General features: G+C 37.3%; 1 protein-coding gene across 5 annotated transcripts in view; it reads right to left on the bottom strand.

Moving 5' to 3' along the window:
• The window catches only part of DENND1A (DENN domain containing 1A), a 196,999-nt gene that overhangs the window by 140,375 nt on the left and 37,376 nt on the right, over positions 1-19,248 (bottom strand). For all 5 annotated transcript variants that reach the window (XM_030507235.1, XM_030507233.1, XM_030507234.1 and 2 more), the window contains exon 4: positions 5,533-5,582. In XM_030507235.1, coding sequence (XP_030363095.1) covers positions 5,533-5,582 — 50 coding nt within the window. The remainder of the gene's footprint in view (positions 1-5,532; positions 5,583-19,248) is intronic.

Here is a 19,248-nt window from a genome sequence, read left to right on the forward strand (position 1 = left end):
AGCTAACTCTGTGTCAAAAGTATCTCATCAATGTCATTGAACCTATAACATTTCCTCTTTCAGCAGTGTTTCTTGGAGAAATTAACTTTGTGAGCATACACCATCTAGAAACTTCAATATTCGAGTTGCTTGGTGAGGGAGCAGCTCGCCAAGCTGGGCTTTGGGTTGGTTTTTCCGTATTTTAAGTGTGGGAGGATACTAAAAATGTGTTTCTCTTTAAATGAAAATGGTTATGACTATCAACCATCGTCAGTGCAGTACACACTGTACAAACCAAACCCAAAATATTTCCTTATACTCTTCATTTGAAAATTGGTTTACTCCAAGAGCAAATCAATGTTTAATAACATGCTAAGCTTCTTCAACACTTCGATATTGACTTGTAGAAGCTTTATTTATCCATCTACCAATTTTGCATGTATGCCAGATACATGATTCCAAAACGTTCAGCAGCTGGAACCTTGCCAGGTGACTCTCCTTTAACAGCTAAAGACTAGAATAGTGTGCAAAGGAAGAGAAGATAAACCAGAAGCACAAATACACTGTGCTAGAGCCAGCCATGACTATAGAAATAATTTTGGAGGACTTCTGTATGTTTTTCTATCAAGAGTAATTTGCCTCAACTGTAAGATCTTAACAGCTCTTCAAGAATAGCACAAGTGAACTAATAACATTCTCAGATGCTGGCTCCTACTCACACCACAGGGGAAGGCATCACTATAGGAAAGTTTGCCCAAATTGGAAAAACACAGTGATAGAAAACAAACACCACAACCAACAACATAAAACAAAACAACAACAGAAAAAAACCATCCCAAAAGCCAAGAACCAAACCACACAAACAAACACAAAAACCCAAAACCTGAGCATTTAAAAACTCATGTCTTTAAAAATACTGTAATTTGTATCCATATTTCACCACTTGCTTGAAATAAGTTCAAACTAAGATGCTTTACATTTAAAGCATGGCAGTTTCCGAATGCTATTTATTAACAAAATGAAAGACATTCTTGAGATATGATCCCATTTGTCTAAAGTTAATCAAATGCTTCAGTACAGTGATGCCAGACTCCACCTAAGCCAAGCCCAATTCACCTCCCAGTTTGCAGAAATGTAGTTTTCCTGTTTAACAGAAATGTTGACATTTAGTGATGAAGCTGGGACTAATGTTATGGTTAGAGGACTTTTAATCCAACTTCAGACCTCATAATGATACAAAATTAACACTTATTTCAGGTTATGTTCCAGTTTATCTTGGGTTTACTGGGAGCTGAGAAAACTGACTTTCAGTAATAGAAGTTGAATCTGGATAGGGAAAATGTCACTGTTCAGTTTAGAAAGAAGAATCCTTCAGTGGATTCCATACAGGGAAGGAAAAACAAGCGGTGATGAAGATGAAAAAGTGCTCCAAATCCACAGATGAACAAAAAGACAGATATTTAAAAGCATTTCAGTAGTCTGAGAACTAGACAGTGTAAGTATCATCATCCTGCTGAAATCTGAATGTCAACAGAGCAACCATTTCCATAAACCACACGGAGCTGCCAGGGGATACCAAAAAATCCCTGACTGCTGTTGTGTTTTATCTGTAAAGCTTGGATGTAATGTTACTATGGTGATTTTAGTATGGTGTTTTAAAAGGGGATTATATGCTTAATTTTAACAAGGTTGAGAGCAGAGCCTGTGTGAGAAATTCTAGCTGACAATTAAAATTATGGAACAGGGAAAAAAATCCATGCTTCATCTGCAGCAGGGAGAAGCTTGCTTATGGAACAACTATGACAAGTTGGTTAAGTTCCTCTAAAGTAAACCCAAAGATTCTTACATTCAGGTGATCTGCAGAAACTAAATATGCCTGATAGGTCTTGCTCTAGTTTCAGTTGTCAGTTCTTCATGTGGAAGGATAAACTTCCCAAGATAAAAAGTTCTTTTCCTAAGATCTTAATATCAATACCTGATACTCACACCTCTATCTTCAAAAGGGAAGAAGCTCTATTTAGAGCTTAACAGGGTGGAAGCACCATGAATCTTATCTCTAAATGGGCAGGCAGAAGTTAGGATTGGAGGGAAGGAGAGAGCTAGCTATATCTAACACAAATTAATCCTGATAGGAAATTTGACTCAGGTGGAGTTCTTCACTCCTGCAGTTTGAAAATAGCCTCCACCTTGATCCTGCAGCCATAAGAACAGAAAACTCACAGCCTACTGACTAACAGAAGGGGCAACTAGTCCCTGGTGATTTTTGACATATAAAAAGAATTGATATATAAAGAATTAAGAGCCTGCGTCAATGAGTGCCAAAACCTTCAGCACAGAGAACAATAATATAAGCAGATGATCTTCAGTGGCCTAAAAATCTTGGTGTCTCATCATCATTTGAAGTGATCTGGCAGAGGCAACAGAACATCTTCGGTTTATGCCACCTGCCTTAGAAAACCTTCAGCCTTAGAAGAGACACACATGGAGGTGAAGATTTATGTTCTTTCTCAGCACTTGTCAAAGAAATACCACTGTTTAACATCAAAGTCAGAAGAGCAAGATTCAGCTGGAGTACCACTGAGCACACTTCTCCCATCAAGAAGTTTCCGCTGAAAGCTTGGCATAATACTGCACATAACGCAGAACATAGCTACAGAAATTAAATTTCCCCAAGTAAAACTCCTCACAAACAGGGTATAAACTGGGGACATGACTCTGGCAGGACTTGAAAACCCAAGTTCTACAACTGATGATGCTACTTTGGGCTCTGAGCTGGTGCAAGGAAAAGTAGCGTCTATTCTTTAGTGACTACACACTTCTGGTCGCTCATATCAGCATCTCTTCATCGTAATTTATACGGATCCTTTTTCCACAGACCTTGAAGAGACATCTTACACAAAGTATTATTCCAAGAGAAGGTATTATCCCATGTTCCTAAGTTATTTGAGCAATGAGCCAATATCTCCACTGTTATATTAAGAATAATAATTTTACAACCTCTCAACATTGCAGAGAGATTCTAATACTAAAACTGTCACGGCCAGCAAGGCAAACAAGTTACCTGGGAGTAGTTGCTAAGTATTTGGAAGGCCGTTACTGAAATCACTTCAGTGTTTCTTTCTCTTTTTGTTCAGAATGAGCAAAACTACATATATATATATATATAAAAATCCCTGGGGACTAAGAATTACAGTAACTGGAGATCTGATCCAACACACCACTTTTCAGGCACATACAGAGGGATAAAGTCCCACTAGAGAGTGCTAGTCAACTCTCTAAGACATGACTGTAAGGACCCCTCTGACATATAACTGAAAACAGTGTTGCTTCTACAAGCAATTTCTTTTCCTCTCAGTGTAGAAAAAGTGTTTACTGAGAAAACTGAGGGGAATATTAAAGTATCGTCTGAATTAATTTCATTATGGGGCTACCTGCTCACTACCTTAAATAAGTAAATAAATTAGTTATTTGGTTATTATTTTATTTATTTTTAATGTGATTTAAGAAATGTAAAAATAAATAATCAGTAGTTGGTTAACAGTAAATAGGGACCAACTAGTTTAAATTCATCACTTGTTGAGTTCCAGAAACAGCCTCTAAGAACCAGTATTCGAACAGTTCTGAACTTGGAAGTAGCTAAAAGATGAAGAACATTTTGCACTTCAGATGCACTATATTGTTCTCTTTAACATGGTCACGTTAAATTCACATGCACTCAGTGATCTAAGACTGTTTACCTTCTTGGTGTAACTGGCAGATTTGCTTTGAACTTGTCAAATTTATACCACACAGGACTACAACAACTATTTGTTTTTCTATTTGTACCTATGCACACACCTATGCATGCATGCACACTTGTGTGTATGTGTATTTTTACATCAAGAAGAGAAGTATCACACACATCTCTTTCTGCTGCCACATCCTTATCTTGGGAAGTCCTCCACCTTCTGGAGTACTGAAGTTCATCCTTAATTTTAAATTATTAAGTTATGGGTTACAATCTCTATGCTCAAAACTGTTGGCTTACAGTCTTTTCAGAGACAGTCTGTGATACTCAGACAAATAAGCAAATCCAGAAATGGGAATCAGTGTTCATTATGTTCTCATTTGCACCCATATGGGTTTTCAGTGTTCTTATCTTTCAAAATGTTATATTGCTGGGGAAAACCGAAAAACAACAAAACAAACAAAACCCCTAGGTACAATAAACCTACACACAGTAAGCATGAATACTTCTGGTAGAAACGCAGACATGAGAAAAATATATGTAAGTACTTCCTAAGGGGAAGAAGCAGGGAAAGAAAAAGATGATCAGCAAAAAGTAATTCCAAATTATAAGGTTTTGAGGCTTTTAAAGGTCATTCGAGTCAAGGAGCGCTGGTTAAGTTGCTCATGTTGACAGCCCAGGATATTCAGATTCTCTTTTCATGTACAAAGCAGGTACAGCAAAGGCACCGGTGCCTCCAGCTGCGCCTCACCCATGGCTCTCAACTCTGATCCGCAGGAACCACCCAGCACGTTGAAAGAAGAGATCATCCGCACGATCCATTCAAGCTTTTGGCTTCCCGAAGCCCCCGATTACAAAGTGTAGCAGTGGTTTTATTATGTACACTCCTATCTCCAGAGAAGCACAGTGAGATTTCACCTCCATTCATAGACAACTACGAAATAGCAGCTGCCTAAGGGGTGAGTACGTAAATAAATATACAAATAAGGGCTCAAACAAGAAGTGATATTAGAAGCAGATGTTGATTCATAAAGAAAATCAATTTCTATGGTAAATATCACCGATTTCACTGAAATGAGAAAGATTTCTAGCAGTTTAATCACAGCTAAGGTCAATTCCATCAATCACGACTGTTCAGTGTATAAGCTGACCCAAGACAAGTGATTCTGACCAATTAAATGATGCTCTCGTGGATGATATGAGCAATGGTGCATCTTTTCAACATTTGAACACTTGTTCTTTTCATGAAACCATCAAAAATAACTCCCAGTAAAAGCAAAACTAAAAAACTAAAAATGTTCTGAAGTTTTCTAAATGACAAGAATTAAACATTCCCAGTTCCTGTCAAATCCACGGTAACTTTACAAGTTTCCCCTCCAAAATTAGAAGCCACATTAAGCGGCCACCAAGTAAAGCACCAACATTCCAGCAAGGTTAAGAGCCTTTAAATGTTAAGCATTTAATTCATAGTTCTGCCCAGATTTTGGCAATTAAGAAATAAAATACACATACACACACGAAGCTTTGATATTAACACACATACTTGACAATTACCACCCAAGCATTTTCCCATCCAAGCATTACATAGAAGTAAAACAAAATGTTCTTACTGCTGCCACCGAACAGCTCAAACTTTTAAAACTTCTTTTTTTTGATGGTGCCCATAAAAACCCCAGGAAAAAGTGATTCTGAGACTATAATTTGCACTTGGGTGCTTTAAGTCACAGCCAGGCAGACAGAACATTAAGAATGGTATGGTTTTTATTTTCTACAGTGGTTTTATTGACAAGCTTATTTTCTTGTAAAGTTTGAAAAGCTAACACTACCTGTCCACATAGAAGGGGAAACAAAACTTGGTCAAAGTCTGTAGAACTTCCTGTGGAGAGAAAAAGAGATAATTTATACATCTGTTGGGACCAATAAATCTAATATTAACCACATCACACAATTTCACAACTTTACCCTGAAGAAATAAGAGACAGATGAAGAAATATGGGCTTTATCAATTACATGGAAGGAGTACCAGGCAGTCAATCATGTGAAATAATAAACATGATCAAACTTCATTAAAAATGAAAAATTAATCAAGATTCACACATGGGCAGGCAGCAGGAGCCATCCAGCAATTCTCCAAAGAGTAGGAGGAGGTTGGGTTGTTGAGTGTTAACACCTCTCTGGGGACAATCTCTACCCTGACCATATGGATCATAGTGAATAACACCAAACCACATGGGTTTGGCCTGGCAGGACCACTTCTGCTGGCACAGCTTTTGACTGTTACCTAGGAACAGAGGTCCGGGGGATTAGAGAATACTTCCTAACATCAGCAAGATAAATAACAAAAGATAAAGCCAATAGGTCTCATAGCAGGAATGTTTAACATTGCCTACTGCTACTAGAATGAAAATCCGAGTATTGAAAGACTGATTAAAATAATGTGTATTAAAATTAATACAAATTGGTTAAACTACAAACCATTTTCTGAAAGTTGCAAAGCAGCACCACAGAGAAACTTTTAAGTACAGCCTTTGCCTGACATCAAATAAAAAGCATGAATATGAAAACTGAAAACATGCTCAGCAGTGAAATTAATCATTTTTAACTTCACAACTTTAAACAAATACAGAAACATGTTAGTCCCCAAACAGTTGTGTTCATAGACAAAAGCAATCCATTTACATTGTTCCATGATATTCAAAATTTGAATTCTATAATTCACATCCCACCATAAAGGTCTACACAGATTGCAGACCTTGGCTACCAGACAACTCATTGTTCATTCTTTTTCACACTTAAATATTTCAGGACCTGAAATGTAACCTATATTTCTGCTTTCAGCTGAAACAAGATAACCCTGATTACATGACAAACCCTCCAATACATTCAACACTTCTCTGATCAGTAACAATAAGTTATCATCAATAACTAAATTGATGCTTCTCGCTTCATTTGTTTCTAAAACCAGTGCCATCATTCAACAAATAAACTACATCAATCTAATAACCTATTCAATGAAGCAGAAAACATATTGACTCCCTTGCAAGAACATGTTCCTCCTACATAATTCAAATAAGCACACCCCATTCTTTGCAACGGTTTCAGGCTCAACTGCTCACAGACTCCTTTTTGGAGGTCTCTTGACAACTAAAATGTGGCAAGTTCTTAAGGTTTCAGGCAGAAGCAGATATGGAAACTTTGACTTCTTGACAGTTTATTGATAGATTATTTAACAACCTCCTGTTTTTAAAGAACAAGAAAGGATCTATTGAAGAATGCCATGTAAAGCAACGCAGTAGCCTCCTTTCCCTTTCAGCAGAAACCTTGGCAAGGAGCTACAGAGGTTTCAGAGTAACCTCTGCAGAAATATGGATTTTGATACAAAATAATGCCTTGATAGTAAAGGGCTCGTTACTGTGATTGGGTTCACCCTTGTGCAGAATCCCACTGACTTCCACAAGATTGACCGTGTGCTGAACAACTCCAACTGCTTGTGCGCAAAAACAACATCCTGACAAATTGTAACTACCACACAGTTGTCCTTTACCCACAACTGAAATCCTAATGTGGAAAATGTTAAAACAAAGCAAAAAACCAAACCACACACCAAAAAAAAACCAAAAAAACCCCAAAAAACCAAAACCAACACAAACCCCAGAATTTTAAAAGGATCAAAATTGGAACTGCAGGACAATAAAGTGCCTGTATTTTTATTTGCCTTATCAATACAAATTGTCCTCAAAATAATGATCGTGCATCTAGTTTTCAAGAACAAAGCCATGTAGCTGCTACATAAATTCTGAACTAAACAGTGTCAAAAGACAAGTCATCAGTCACCTCAAAAGAGCAGAATATATTCTCTCCTTTATTTTGATGATTTAAATAACTACTGCAACTGCAAGTAAAAACATCCAAATAATAAAACACTTTAGCATCTCACCAGCATTGTGTTATTGTAGGGTAAGGGTATTACTCAGAACTTACTTTGCACTTTTTTCTTGATATTAGAGCTTCCTAAACACAGAAAATGACATTTCCACTTAAAGAAGCAATATATTGAATTTGTGCCATTATATACTGCTTTCTACTTTAAAAAAAGATTTTACAGTGATATTATGTGGCTTTTGTAATGTTATTGCATGTAATTTACCACTCACTATGTATCAATACTGATCTACCTGGATTTACAACTAAAAATTTGAGACCACTCCAGGTTAACCACAGACATATTTTGGAGTTTTAACTATTTAAAAAAATAATATCTAGAAATAGTTTTTAGTAAGCAAAACTTCTGATCTTTGGCATGTTAGAAATACAAACACGGAAGAACTATTTGATTTTTGCTCAAGTTGCAAGCTCATTACTATAACTGTAATGCCTTTTTTTTCCTTTGAAAACTGCTCTGTTTGGAAGATGAGCAATCCTACACAACTTCCTACCAGAGCTCTGTAGGTGGGTGTTACTTATGGCCTAGGAAAATCATCATTTCTTTATGGTTTCAAACAAAAACCATAACAAAACCAAACCCAGAATCACTCCATGTTGGTATCCTATAATCCTTTTTATGTTTTTACCTGACATGAAACTCAGAGGAAGTATCAACAGACCGTTTTCTCGTTTTATTCCCCTATGCCTATTTTCTTAAAGAAAAACCTACGTAAATGCCTCTAAAGCAAAACCCCCTAAAAAGAACAGAACCCCCGAACGATCCAGGACACACAGCTGAGAAGTGTAAATTACCCAGTAGCTGAAACCAGTGTCTCTGGGGTCTCACGTACCAGTTTTCTGGATCAATCCCCAAGTTTATATTTTCACAAATCTTTTTACATGCAGTTTGATTTTTAACATTTTAATGAGCAAAAAGTGCATCTATAGCAGCCAGTCGCCACAGTTAAAGTGCAGGGCATGAACTGTGTTCCCTGAGGGAGTGAGCCCAGCCGTGTCACCCGTGGCTTCAGGACATACACCACCTGGTTCCTCGTCCCAAGGTTCCAACTCTTTTCATAATCAAAACACTGCTGACATTATAAACCCCACATGGGTTTTCTAAAATCCTTCCCAATCAATAAAGCCAGTACATAACTTATCGGAGACAACACAGAGCTCATTGATTAAGTTTGGTTTCAGTAGCAAAGTTTGCCAAATAAATGAGGCAGGAATACAGCGTTCAGCCCTTTTGTGTCACGCAGCGATTTATGAAGGTGAGGCGGTCTCTGAAAGGATTTCCTACACACACACACGAGAGAGAGACTTGAGCAGTGTATGGAAAGCAAGGTTGTTAAAAACACACAATGCACACTTGGCTTATGGCCCAAATTATCTGCAGATTGAGATGAAATAGTAAAGAAAGTTCAACACTGCTAAAAAACTTCGCATATTCAGTTGTGAACTGAAAATGCAAGCTCTACCTTAAGTCAAGGCTTTTTTCTTTTTAAACATTTCACTGTATGCTCCCACTTCTAAGTCAATGGAACAACTTCCGAGCCTCTTCAATATACAGGAATACTTTATTTCTCTTGTTCAAATGAACATTGGTAACAAATATCCCATGCTGCAGCTACAATCAAATAAAACTACACCAATAAAATGAAATGCAAATTGATGGTCTAATGCAAGAACTGCAGACTGCTGCGAAGAATCTGCTCTTAGAAAGACACATGATACAACAGATTCAAAGCGGAACAAGAAGTTGGAGGGAAAGAAATTAAAATAGAGGCAGAAAACTGTGAAAAATGATAAACATTTGTGAAACATTTAACATTTAAATTGTGAAAAATTATGAATGATTAAGGCAAAACACTCAAATATTAATGTGAGTCAGAACAGAAACGATACACCATAAAAACCAACAGGTTGGGGACCTGTATTTGGAAGCCTATTGGGAAACCTGGGGAAAACCAGGATAAAGTTGACAACACTTCTCAGAGTACAGCCAAGACCTTTAGCTGTGGTTCTTGAAGAAAGCAAACAAACCAATCATGCAAAACAACCCCCACAACCATATTTCAGGAAGTACATACATTTTATAGAGGGACAATTCAAACATTGCAAGAGAATGGAGCATTGCAAATAAGGTGAGTTTTCCATGGAGAGAAGAGATGGCTCAGTGATGAAAAAGACAAATGCTGTTTTATTTCCTTGACCTCGAACCAGAGGTGAAGTACAGGTGAGGTTGCTGGAAGTGAAATGCTAAACAGAGAGGGTGGAAAGACAAATAGTTCTCATTTTATCCAGCTTGAAATACCTTCCGAATCCATGAAAGAAACATGGAATCCTCCTCACATGGAGAGACACAGAGAGAGTTTCAAGAACACATCAATAGACTTAGGAAGGAAGGAAGAGAAAGCAGAGCAACAAGGGTGAAGAAGAGGATGGGGCCAGTCAGCCTTATGGGATCAAGGCAAGTGAGAAAGGGGACAGGATCCCAACCTGCCCAGCAAGTAACTAGGGATGACTTTATGTCTGCTCAGAAACAACATCAAATTTAAACATTACCAAAATGTTAATATAGCATAAAAGAGTGCTAAGACATTAACTGAAGAAAAATATTATCCAATTATATTTGCCTTGTACATTAATCTACCTTATAGCCACAAAATTATAAAGTGCTCTTATATTGGATTCATCTATTTGAATCATTTTAAGCCAACGATTAATTAAATCATCTACTGCAATGGAACAACAGGTTTAAGAATTCAAAAGAAGTTGTCAGTGCATCCAAATAACCAACCTAAACCTGACAACAACCCTGTTTGAAACCCAAAGGGCGGTGAAAGAAAAAGCACAGAACCATCTAGAACACCACCAATGCTGATAGCTGTGCAGAGCTGGTCAGAAATTCATGTGCATTTTCCTAGGAAAGGGAACATCCTTCCACACAATAACAAACACCTCAGTAACCAAAAATTCAACCAGTCACTTGAACCCAGCTATGAGTAACAAAGAGGGACCAGCACATCTTTCGTTTTGAAAATTTAAACTTAAATTTGCATTTATTATTAGTGTGAGTTTATATTTATCTTACATAAATTTTTCCTAAAGTCATTATTACATATTATTCTCAATTAACAAATGCCATGGAATTGTGTAGTTAAAAATCAGGAGGAGCATTCATTCCCATTCAAGCAGCTTATAAAATCGAATTCTCAAATTAAAAAGATCCTGTGTACAGAAGCCAGTGTCACACAGTCACAACAAAAAGCTGAGATTTTGCAGGATGCTGAAGCAGAGAAAGCAAAGAACAATAAACTTCAACCCTTAAAACTTCAATCCAGGGTTCTCTAGATTTTAAAGGGTTTTTACATTTTAAAAAAACTGATTCAACACATTCTTTTGAAAAAATCATTTCAAATACTTATGTCAAATTTCCTCTTACATTGATTTTGTCATAATCTTTTTACATCTTATACCAGTACTGAACATTACTGATTCTTATAATGGTCAAAATGTTTTAAGAATTAATATTAATCAGTTCTTTAAAAAAATGTTCTACCCCAAAAAATCACAAACATAATTTGCTTAATAGCATTAATTTAAATTACCTTTAGTTTTATCTCTACCTCTTAAATTGAACTAGTATTCCAATATAACTTTATAGCACTAGTTCATCCATTTGCTTTGTGTTCTGAAAATCCATTAGCTCTTTCTGAGCAATTACAAAGCTTGATTTAGGGGAGGGTTTTTCTTCTGCGAAAGTCCCTTCTTCTTGTGTGAGGGTCAGAAGGGGAACGGTACCCAGTCTGCAGCATCATTTCACTGAAGGTAACAACTAATTGTTCTCAGGAAAATGCTGGTTTTTAAAACCAAACGAAAAGCCCAACACACAGATACACAATCCTGGTAACAGGAAGAGCATGAGATAAATAACATTTCCTAAGCATATTGAAGCCTGCTATCATTTAAATATTTTAAACGTGCAAAATATGTGCACAGATGGGCAACTTTCCTACTTGCATTACTAAAAACATATTTCAAGATAAAGCTCAAAATCCCTGAATTTTTTAAACCTAATTGTGACTCTGTTTCTTAGAATTCACACCCCAAGGCCAAAGCTTTCCTGCCACCAGTCCTTCAAATCTGATTTGGACATTACACGGGAGGAGGCTCCAAGCCTCCCTGAGGTCTCACTCCTTTTACAACATACGCAAAAACAGTAGATAATGGGCCTGTGCTGAATTCACTGCTCCACACAGCTCCTCCTGGGACACAGGCCTAGCAGATGTGATAAAAACTGTGTCAGAGAAGTAGCTCTAGTTTTTGCCTTAATGACAACTTCAACCTCTCAACTAATAGAACAAAAGAACAGAAATGACTATTACTTTTTGCCAGTAGAAAAAAATCTGAAAGCAAAGAGGAACTAAATATTTAAGCAGCTTTTTTAAAGAGATCTACATAATAAATGTCTTTAAAGCCCTTTAGTAAAATTAAGATTTAGTTTTATTCTAAGATGAAGGGATTTTAGCAAACACGCGGAAAAAAGAACAATTAAAAAGCTGCAGCTACTATTGTAGGAATAATTGTTCCAGCCCTAAATCACAAAGAATTAAAAATGATACAAATAGGCATAAAATAACCAACCCAGGTCCAATTATGTGCATAACATTGATTAGTTGTTAAAGATAAGAAGTGTCAGTACCAGAAAACTGGAATACTGGTTTTTGAAACATTTAGTGACTAAAAATGAGGAATATACTCACTTCCACATTTAGGAAAAATGAGGTGAGAACAATTAGCTGTGAAAAGATAATCACACACTCTGCCCCACCAGTCAACTGCCCAGGTATAGTGCCTCCAAACCAAAGCTTTAGATACCTACGCTGTTTAACATTTGTTAAATATTATAATTCTGGCTTATGATGACTGGCCCTTTTAGCCGTCGCCTCAAACGCTCTATTCAGCTACCCCTGCATACCCACTTAATCAGCAATCATTGTTCTCTGAGGCAGGACTTTGTTGTCAAGACAAGCACTGAAACCTTTAAAAAATTTCAGAACTGGCATAAGAAAAAAGTGATCTTTGTCAAACAAGGACAAATTTATGCAAATCTTTTATAAACATTCACAAACATTTATTTAGCTTTTGAAATGTTGGCCTCATTTGAGAGCATGAAAATGAGGGGGAAGTAGGAAGATGCAAAGGACAGCTTAGAGGCTGGCACACTACATAAATATTCAGAAGGAAGATTATAGGATTCATGTAAGGCTGTCTTAGGTTTCTCCAAAGTCCACATAGAATACCAAAGAACAAAACTAACGAGAAGTAGAGCAGATGTTAGACAATGCAGCAGCCCTCTTTTCCACACTCACTTGGCTATACTTCGATGCTTTCATTTTTTCTTTCAATATGGTTAGGTCATTCAAGGATTCTCCTATAGACTCTGTATTGTGGCTACAGAGCTATAAGCTGGACCTCTGTCAGCTTTCCAAAAGTTTCCGATGAAAAGGCATTATGCAAATGCTACCTCTCTTACTCTCTTTCAGGAAAAAAAGCCTCCAGTATGCAGTCATTGGAGTATTGGAAGTCCCAGCCTTCATTTCTGTATGGTTGTGTTTGCCTTAGGGCCATGCTGCTTGTTTTGACAGTGGATCCCCCTAGATAGTTGGGATTAGTCGAGCTTGTTTAGATAAACTTAAAATCAAGGCCTTCTCTAGGTAGACAGCTAGATGTAGCTACTGAGTTTCCAGCTGCCTTCTTCTTTCATCCCAAAACAACTGCAGATTCACAGTAGAGATCACAGCCACAGGCTATGTCACATACATAAGTACAAAATTAAAGGCTGCTAAAAGAAGCCTTTGTAAGTCTTAGTGCTAAAATAAGGAATCTGTACTGCATAGTTTAAACAAATTATTCAAGAAGCACCAATAAAGGTCTGCAACGAGTAGTTAACAAGACACGTTCACAAAAGAAATACCCTGTTTACATAAATGGGCGAGATGATGCTTTGTTAATCACTCCTGCACCTTCCACTGCCCAACCTCCTCAAAAATATATGCAAGTAAATGCTCTAAAGCAGCATCTGCTAAATGAGCTCTGTTTATCAAATACAAACTTTATGATCACAGGAGACTATTACGACGGCACTATTCCAATTAGATTTTCAGTCGTATTCACAAGAAGACTGGGCCAGATTTGATCTTTCCCATAAGCAGGTAAATGCAAACCTCAGGAATTCATTCACACAAATATAATATGTTAAAAGAAGGGCCAGAGCTCCAAACCTATACTAAAACCTAAAATCAAATCCCACCCATGTAACTCTGCCGCACCTTTGTAAATCTGTATTGTAGTTCAGCCCCCATAGGAGACTCATTTTTCAGGGGGTAGAAAGAAAAAACACTAGTTTGGGCTTTTAAAGATTGTAATCTCTTCTAGCAGGGTGCAAATTTTCATACACACTTCTGCAGCATTCAGGCACAACAGATGGGAAACTAAATTAAAGGAGAAAATAATCACTGGGATGTTATAAATAAACAACCAGCAAATCACCCCAAAAAGAAAACAAAAAACTTAGTTCAATGAATAGTGAATATTGTTAAAAACCAACTCCTGTCCTTTGCTTGAGAAAAAGGACACGAAGAAACTTGGAACGTTGAAAACGGTTTAAATAAAGACAGCAGCAGAATTTTATGGTTAAGAATTTTATGGGTAAGAATTTGCCACCAACAACTTCTCTGCCTTTGTGCAAAGCAGGACTTCAGTACCACTTCCCTGTCATGTTCCTATTACAGAAATTCTACTATCTCTCACTGTCAAATTAAGTCATTTCAGTGGCAAGATCCTTTTTAGAAATTCAAAGTGCTAAAAAGTGTGAGAATAACATTAGACTCTATTTTCTTCCTGCACTGGTTACCAAAGAGAATATTACAGCATGTACTGAATTCTGTTAGTCATTCCATATCATAAATTCTCCATTAGTGACACCCTTGATGGAAATAAGCTATAGACTGGGAATCCTAACCAACAATATATAAGTCCTGAGAAGTAATGAGAAAAAGAGTTTCCTCATTCTATTGTACTTAAAAGAAAGTAGAAGAACATGTTTAGAATTGTTACCTAAAAATTAAATACAACTGCTAAGAAAAATGGCATGAATGTACCTAGCACAGTGTTATCAAGTACCAGAAACTGATACAATTCATGGATTTGCCTTCTCACAAGTCTTTTAATAGCTATGACCAAGATTCTCCTTACTGCTGAGAGAATAACATGCTGCTGTGGAAGAGCTTTAAAGCTAGTCACTAATGAAGTTATTTAGCTCAGTTACACTGGTATAACCTACTTCTTCCAGGTGAGGAAATAGAACAAAACAAAACAACTATCCCAAAGGGGGCAACGGCTGACCAGCTTTTAAAATTCAGGAGTACTTGTCCCTCAGAGTGCAATCCCATCACAGCTACCCGAGAACTCTCTCAGAAGAAGGAGAAAATGATGATACAAGATGAGGATATCAGTGCCCCAAGGGGAAGAAGAATTTAGCAAAGACAAGATGGAGTCAGTGCTCACCTGAGATAACTGAAGGCTAGAAGAGGATACAGCTTTTCAAATTTATCAATATTTTCACAACTTTTAGATTTCCAAATACAACAATATGCTAAAGAATAACAATCAAAACCCTGAAAGCTATAAAAACATTCATTAGCAGTGGAAAGCAGTTTTTACTTGAAGAAAAGACAGTGGTTATGTGCAGGGATGACTGAACTCAGAAACTTAAGTTTTCCAAGTATAAAGCTAAGAACATTGGACTTCCCTGGGTTCACACAGAATCATTTCCAACTTTTCTCCATAATATGCTACCAGTTCTACACTGCTTCCCATACACACATGAGAATTTGTATCAGTTAATGTCACCTATCAATCACAAACAAATCCTTCCTTTCAGGCTACTTTGCCATCATTCCTTTAAAACAAATTAAAAAAAGAATAAAGAATAATGCCTGCAAAGCAATTTGGAAAATTCAGTTAAGGCATCATGCAATCTAAATGCTTTGCATTATACATTAATGAAATTGTTCAGAAATTATACCAAAACCAACAGTAAATATGCCAGCATAGACTTCATGATGATGGCTGTGAGGAAACGCAGTACCAGGAAATCAAAATATGTAAAAAGATTAAAAATCCAGTTATACACACTCTTACAGACTGGTTTCCTTTTACAACTGAGGTAGTAAACTATTAAAAACCACAAACCTTCTAGAACATGCATTCTACTATTTTGCTGTGTTATACTAACATGGAATTCAGTACACCTACCACTTACAGTGAACTCATCTGTTCACTGGTGTTCCTACACACACCTTCCACATAGTGTATTCTATGGGGCACTCCACTCTCTCCTCTACAGAGGGCACAGCATTTTGAGAACCGTGCAGCCAACTACAACTGAATACTTGTTATTACTGAAACAACAAATCACCATCTGACTTCATGAAGAAGCAATATTTTAATATACAATCCCTCCTCCCGAGAAGAATGCACAGGTTATGTGATCTTACAGTTCATCACCTGGGAGTGGGAGGTGTGGAGCAAATAAAAGGTCATGTCTACTTTGCAGTATGACACACACACCAAGACCCTCTAGTTAGGAAAACCCTGAATAGTTTTATTTCCATCCACACCATCCCAAACCCAAACTCTAGGAAGTCCCTTTGCTGTCAAGTGTAAGCCATGGAAATCTCCTGCCTCCTTGGAAATCAACACAAATGAAGGCACTACAATCTCCTGAGCTCCTTTTCACACCCTGTTCATGCACCAGCACCTGAATACAGGAACATAAAATTATCCATTTCAGTAACAAAGCACAAGCTGTTTTGGCTGGTTTGATGCTCTTTTACATGGCACAGGATGCTCTCAAACAAACAAAAAAAATATATACTTTTATTTCCCACCTACTTTTTGTCTTTACAGCACATTCAGTTCAGTTTCAGCTTCTTTAGCACCTTTTTTAACGCACTGGGGTATGGCCAGACAAGTCACAAGAGCAAGAATCTGAAAAACTGTTTCCTCCTCCACGTGCTCAGGAAATTTTGAAGCATTAATGACTACTTTAGGAGTTACAAAATAAATGTGCTCCTTACTTTGTTAAAATAGTACAGCTACATTAAAGAAGCAACAGAAAACACGTTACGGGGGGGGAAAACTGCAGGACAGCAGCATTATCAATGCTCATTTAGTAGTATAGTCTCCAGAACTGTCTTAGTCATCAGCAACTCAGCTTTTTAAGCTGAATAACTAAGTCACCCCATCCACTAAACTCTCGGTGTAAAACGGATCTCTAATCAACTGAGAAATTCACTACTTTATGAATGTTCATACAAAGACATGGCATATCTGAGACAGACACCTAACTCCAGCCTGGATGACACCACTTATCTGCTGACACTTACTGTAATAATGTTTCAAAGTAAGTCCTACTGTTCGGAAAGGACAGGACATCCCAGTATTCCTGTACATGCAAACATCAACATCTTCAGTCACAGCAAGGAAGACCGTTACCTGCATTGAGATGCGTTGGCAATGATTTTAATACACCTATACCCACCACATACTTAGGCTCTTGAATTTCACTTTATTTTTAAACAAACCAAAGATGCTTCCTACATATTACAAGTTTCTAAACAGTACTTTTGAAACCGTTTCTAAATTGGTCTGTAGCACCAGTAGAGAACTGAATGCTTCAGGAGACTGAAACAAGAGAACTTTCAAAACTATTTCGATAACACTGGCTTAAACCAAAGCAGGATATTACCACACAAGCATCTCACATTCTAAAGAAACCCATCTTTTTACCTGAAGTGAATATTTTATAGTTTTATCAATAAATTTAAACATAAGTGATAATGATTACTCACTTTAGGCCTGATCCCACAACCTTTACTCACACGAGTAGTCCCACAGGATTTTAATATGACTACCTCAAGGAACAAGGGTTGGCAGGACAGGTTTTCAATTATTCATATATTCACAGATTTTGAAGGCCAGAAGGGACCATTATGATCATCTGGTCTGACCTCTTGTGTAACAAAGGCCATACGATTGTATCCACTAATATTTGCACTGTGCTGAATAATTTGTGGTGAAATCAAATTGTGTTCATCGAACTTCCAAAATTGATTCCAATTTTACACGAAAGAAAACTGAAATTGTTTAGGAAGTGGCTTGAACTACATTTCCTCACGCTTGAACCCAATTATTCCTCTATTTCTATTCAGAATCTTTCTAGCTCCGGACACTAGCTTTTGACATGGCTTTAACACACAGACCTCGGAGTCCAACACCACCTCAGGTACTCTCAGGCCAAAATCAAGTCACCTCCTGGGCTCCTTCAGAAGATCAATTGGCTGTTAATTACTATTTGTTTTCTGTACTTTTACCACTGCTGCCCTGCACCAGGATTCCTGAAACAGAGATACCATAACTGGAAAAACATCCAACTAATGACGCAACAAGCAGACGAAAAGAGCGTCTCCAACCGTAGCTCTTTCAGAGACAGGAACAGATGGAGCAGCTACTTAGAGCACTAGCTTAAAGACAAATAAGAGAAAGAAAGTTTTGAGTACTTTCTCACTGCACATGCCTTAGACTTCAGGACTAACTTTTTACAGGGATACTAATAAAGACTGACTTACTATTTCACCCTGCACAAACTCTGCACAGTGATTTTTGCAACCAGTCACCAAGTAGTAGTAAAACACACAAAAATAATGCAAACTGGAATGCTATGATGCTACATGAAATTCTGTGCAGATCTGATGGATTACTAGAAACAGCTATTCTTAGGCTGTTGAATATATACTCTGGCTGACTTCTCTCATCACAGAAATACTTTACTATAACCCTTAGATTTACTAACTTCAATTCTAAAATGGAATTTAGATGAACAGATAATGTCAAAGGTTCTATTAAGATGGAAATCTTTGTCATGTATCCCTCAAGGTTTGCAACTCTACCATAAATACCTTGTAATGGACTTAGAACAAGGATAGTATACCCTACTACATACACAAAGACATTAGATTTGAAGAGGTTCTGCCATTTGTATACTAATTAAATGATATTAGAGAAGCAAATGAAAGGCATAAATAGAAATACATAAGAAAAACTGACCTCTCGCCTACCTGGTCTAAAGAAAATGTAATCAAAAAGCAACATGTAATGTACGACAAGGCAGAATAAGACAGAGTAAATAAGGAATAGCTATTTTCTTCACTTTCCTACATTAAAGGATATACATCTGGTCTAGAAAAATACTCTGAATTCAGAAAATACTCCGCTGTACAAAGCCCATGGTTTAGTCCCATCCACTATCTCTCAGGACTTGAGCCAAAGAACCCAGCTTTGTCCTCATGGGGTAAGTTGCCTCCAGAACAGTTCAGTGAAACAGCAGCTGTACTATCTGCACGTGAGGTATAAGGTGATCTCCTTACACATTACACAGAGTGCTCGCCTCCCCCATACAAAGGTTTCCATTCACACTACCTAGTCAATAGGGGTCACTGTACAAGGGAACTGTTTATAACTGTCCTACATTAAGTTTTATTAGGCTT

The sequence above is a fragment of the Strigops habroptila genome, chromosome 15 (genome assembly GCF_004027225.2).
Source record: "Strigops habroptila isolate Jane chromosome 15, bStrHab1.2.pri, whole genome shotgun sequence".
Taxonomy (NCBI): domain Eukaryota; kingdom Metazoa; phylum Chordata; class Aves; order Psittaciformes; family Psittacidae; genus Strigops; species Strigops habroptila.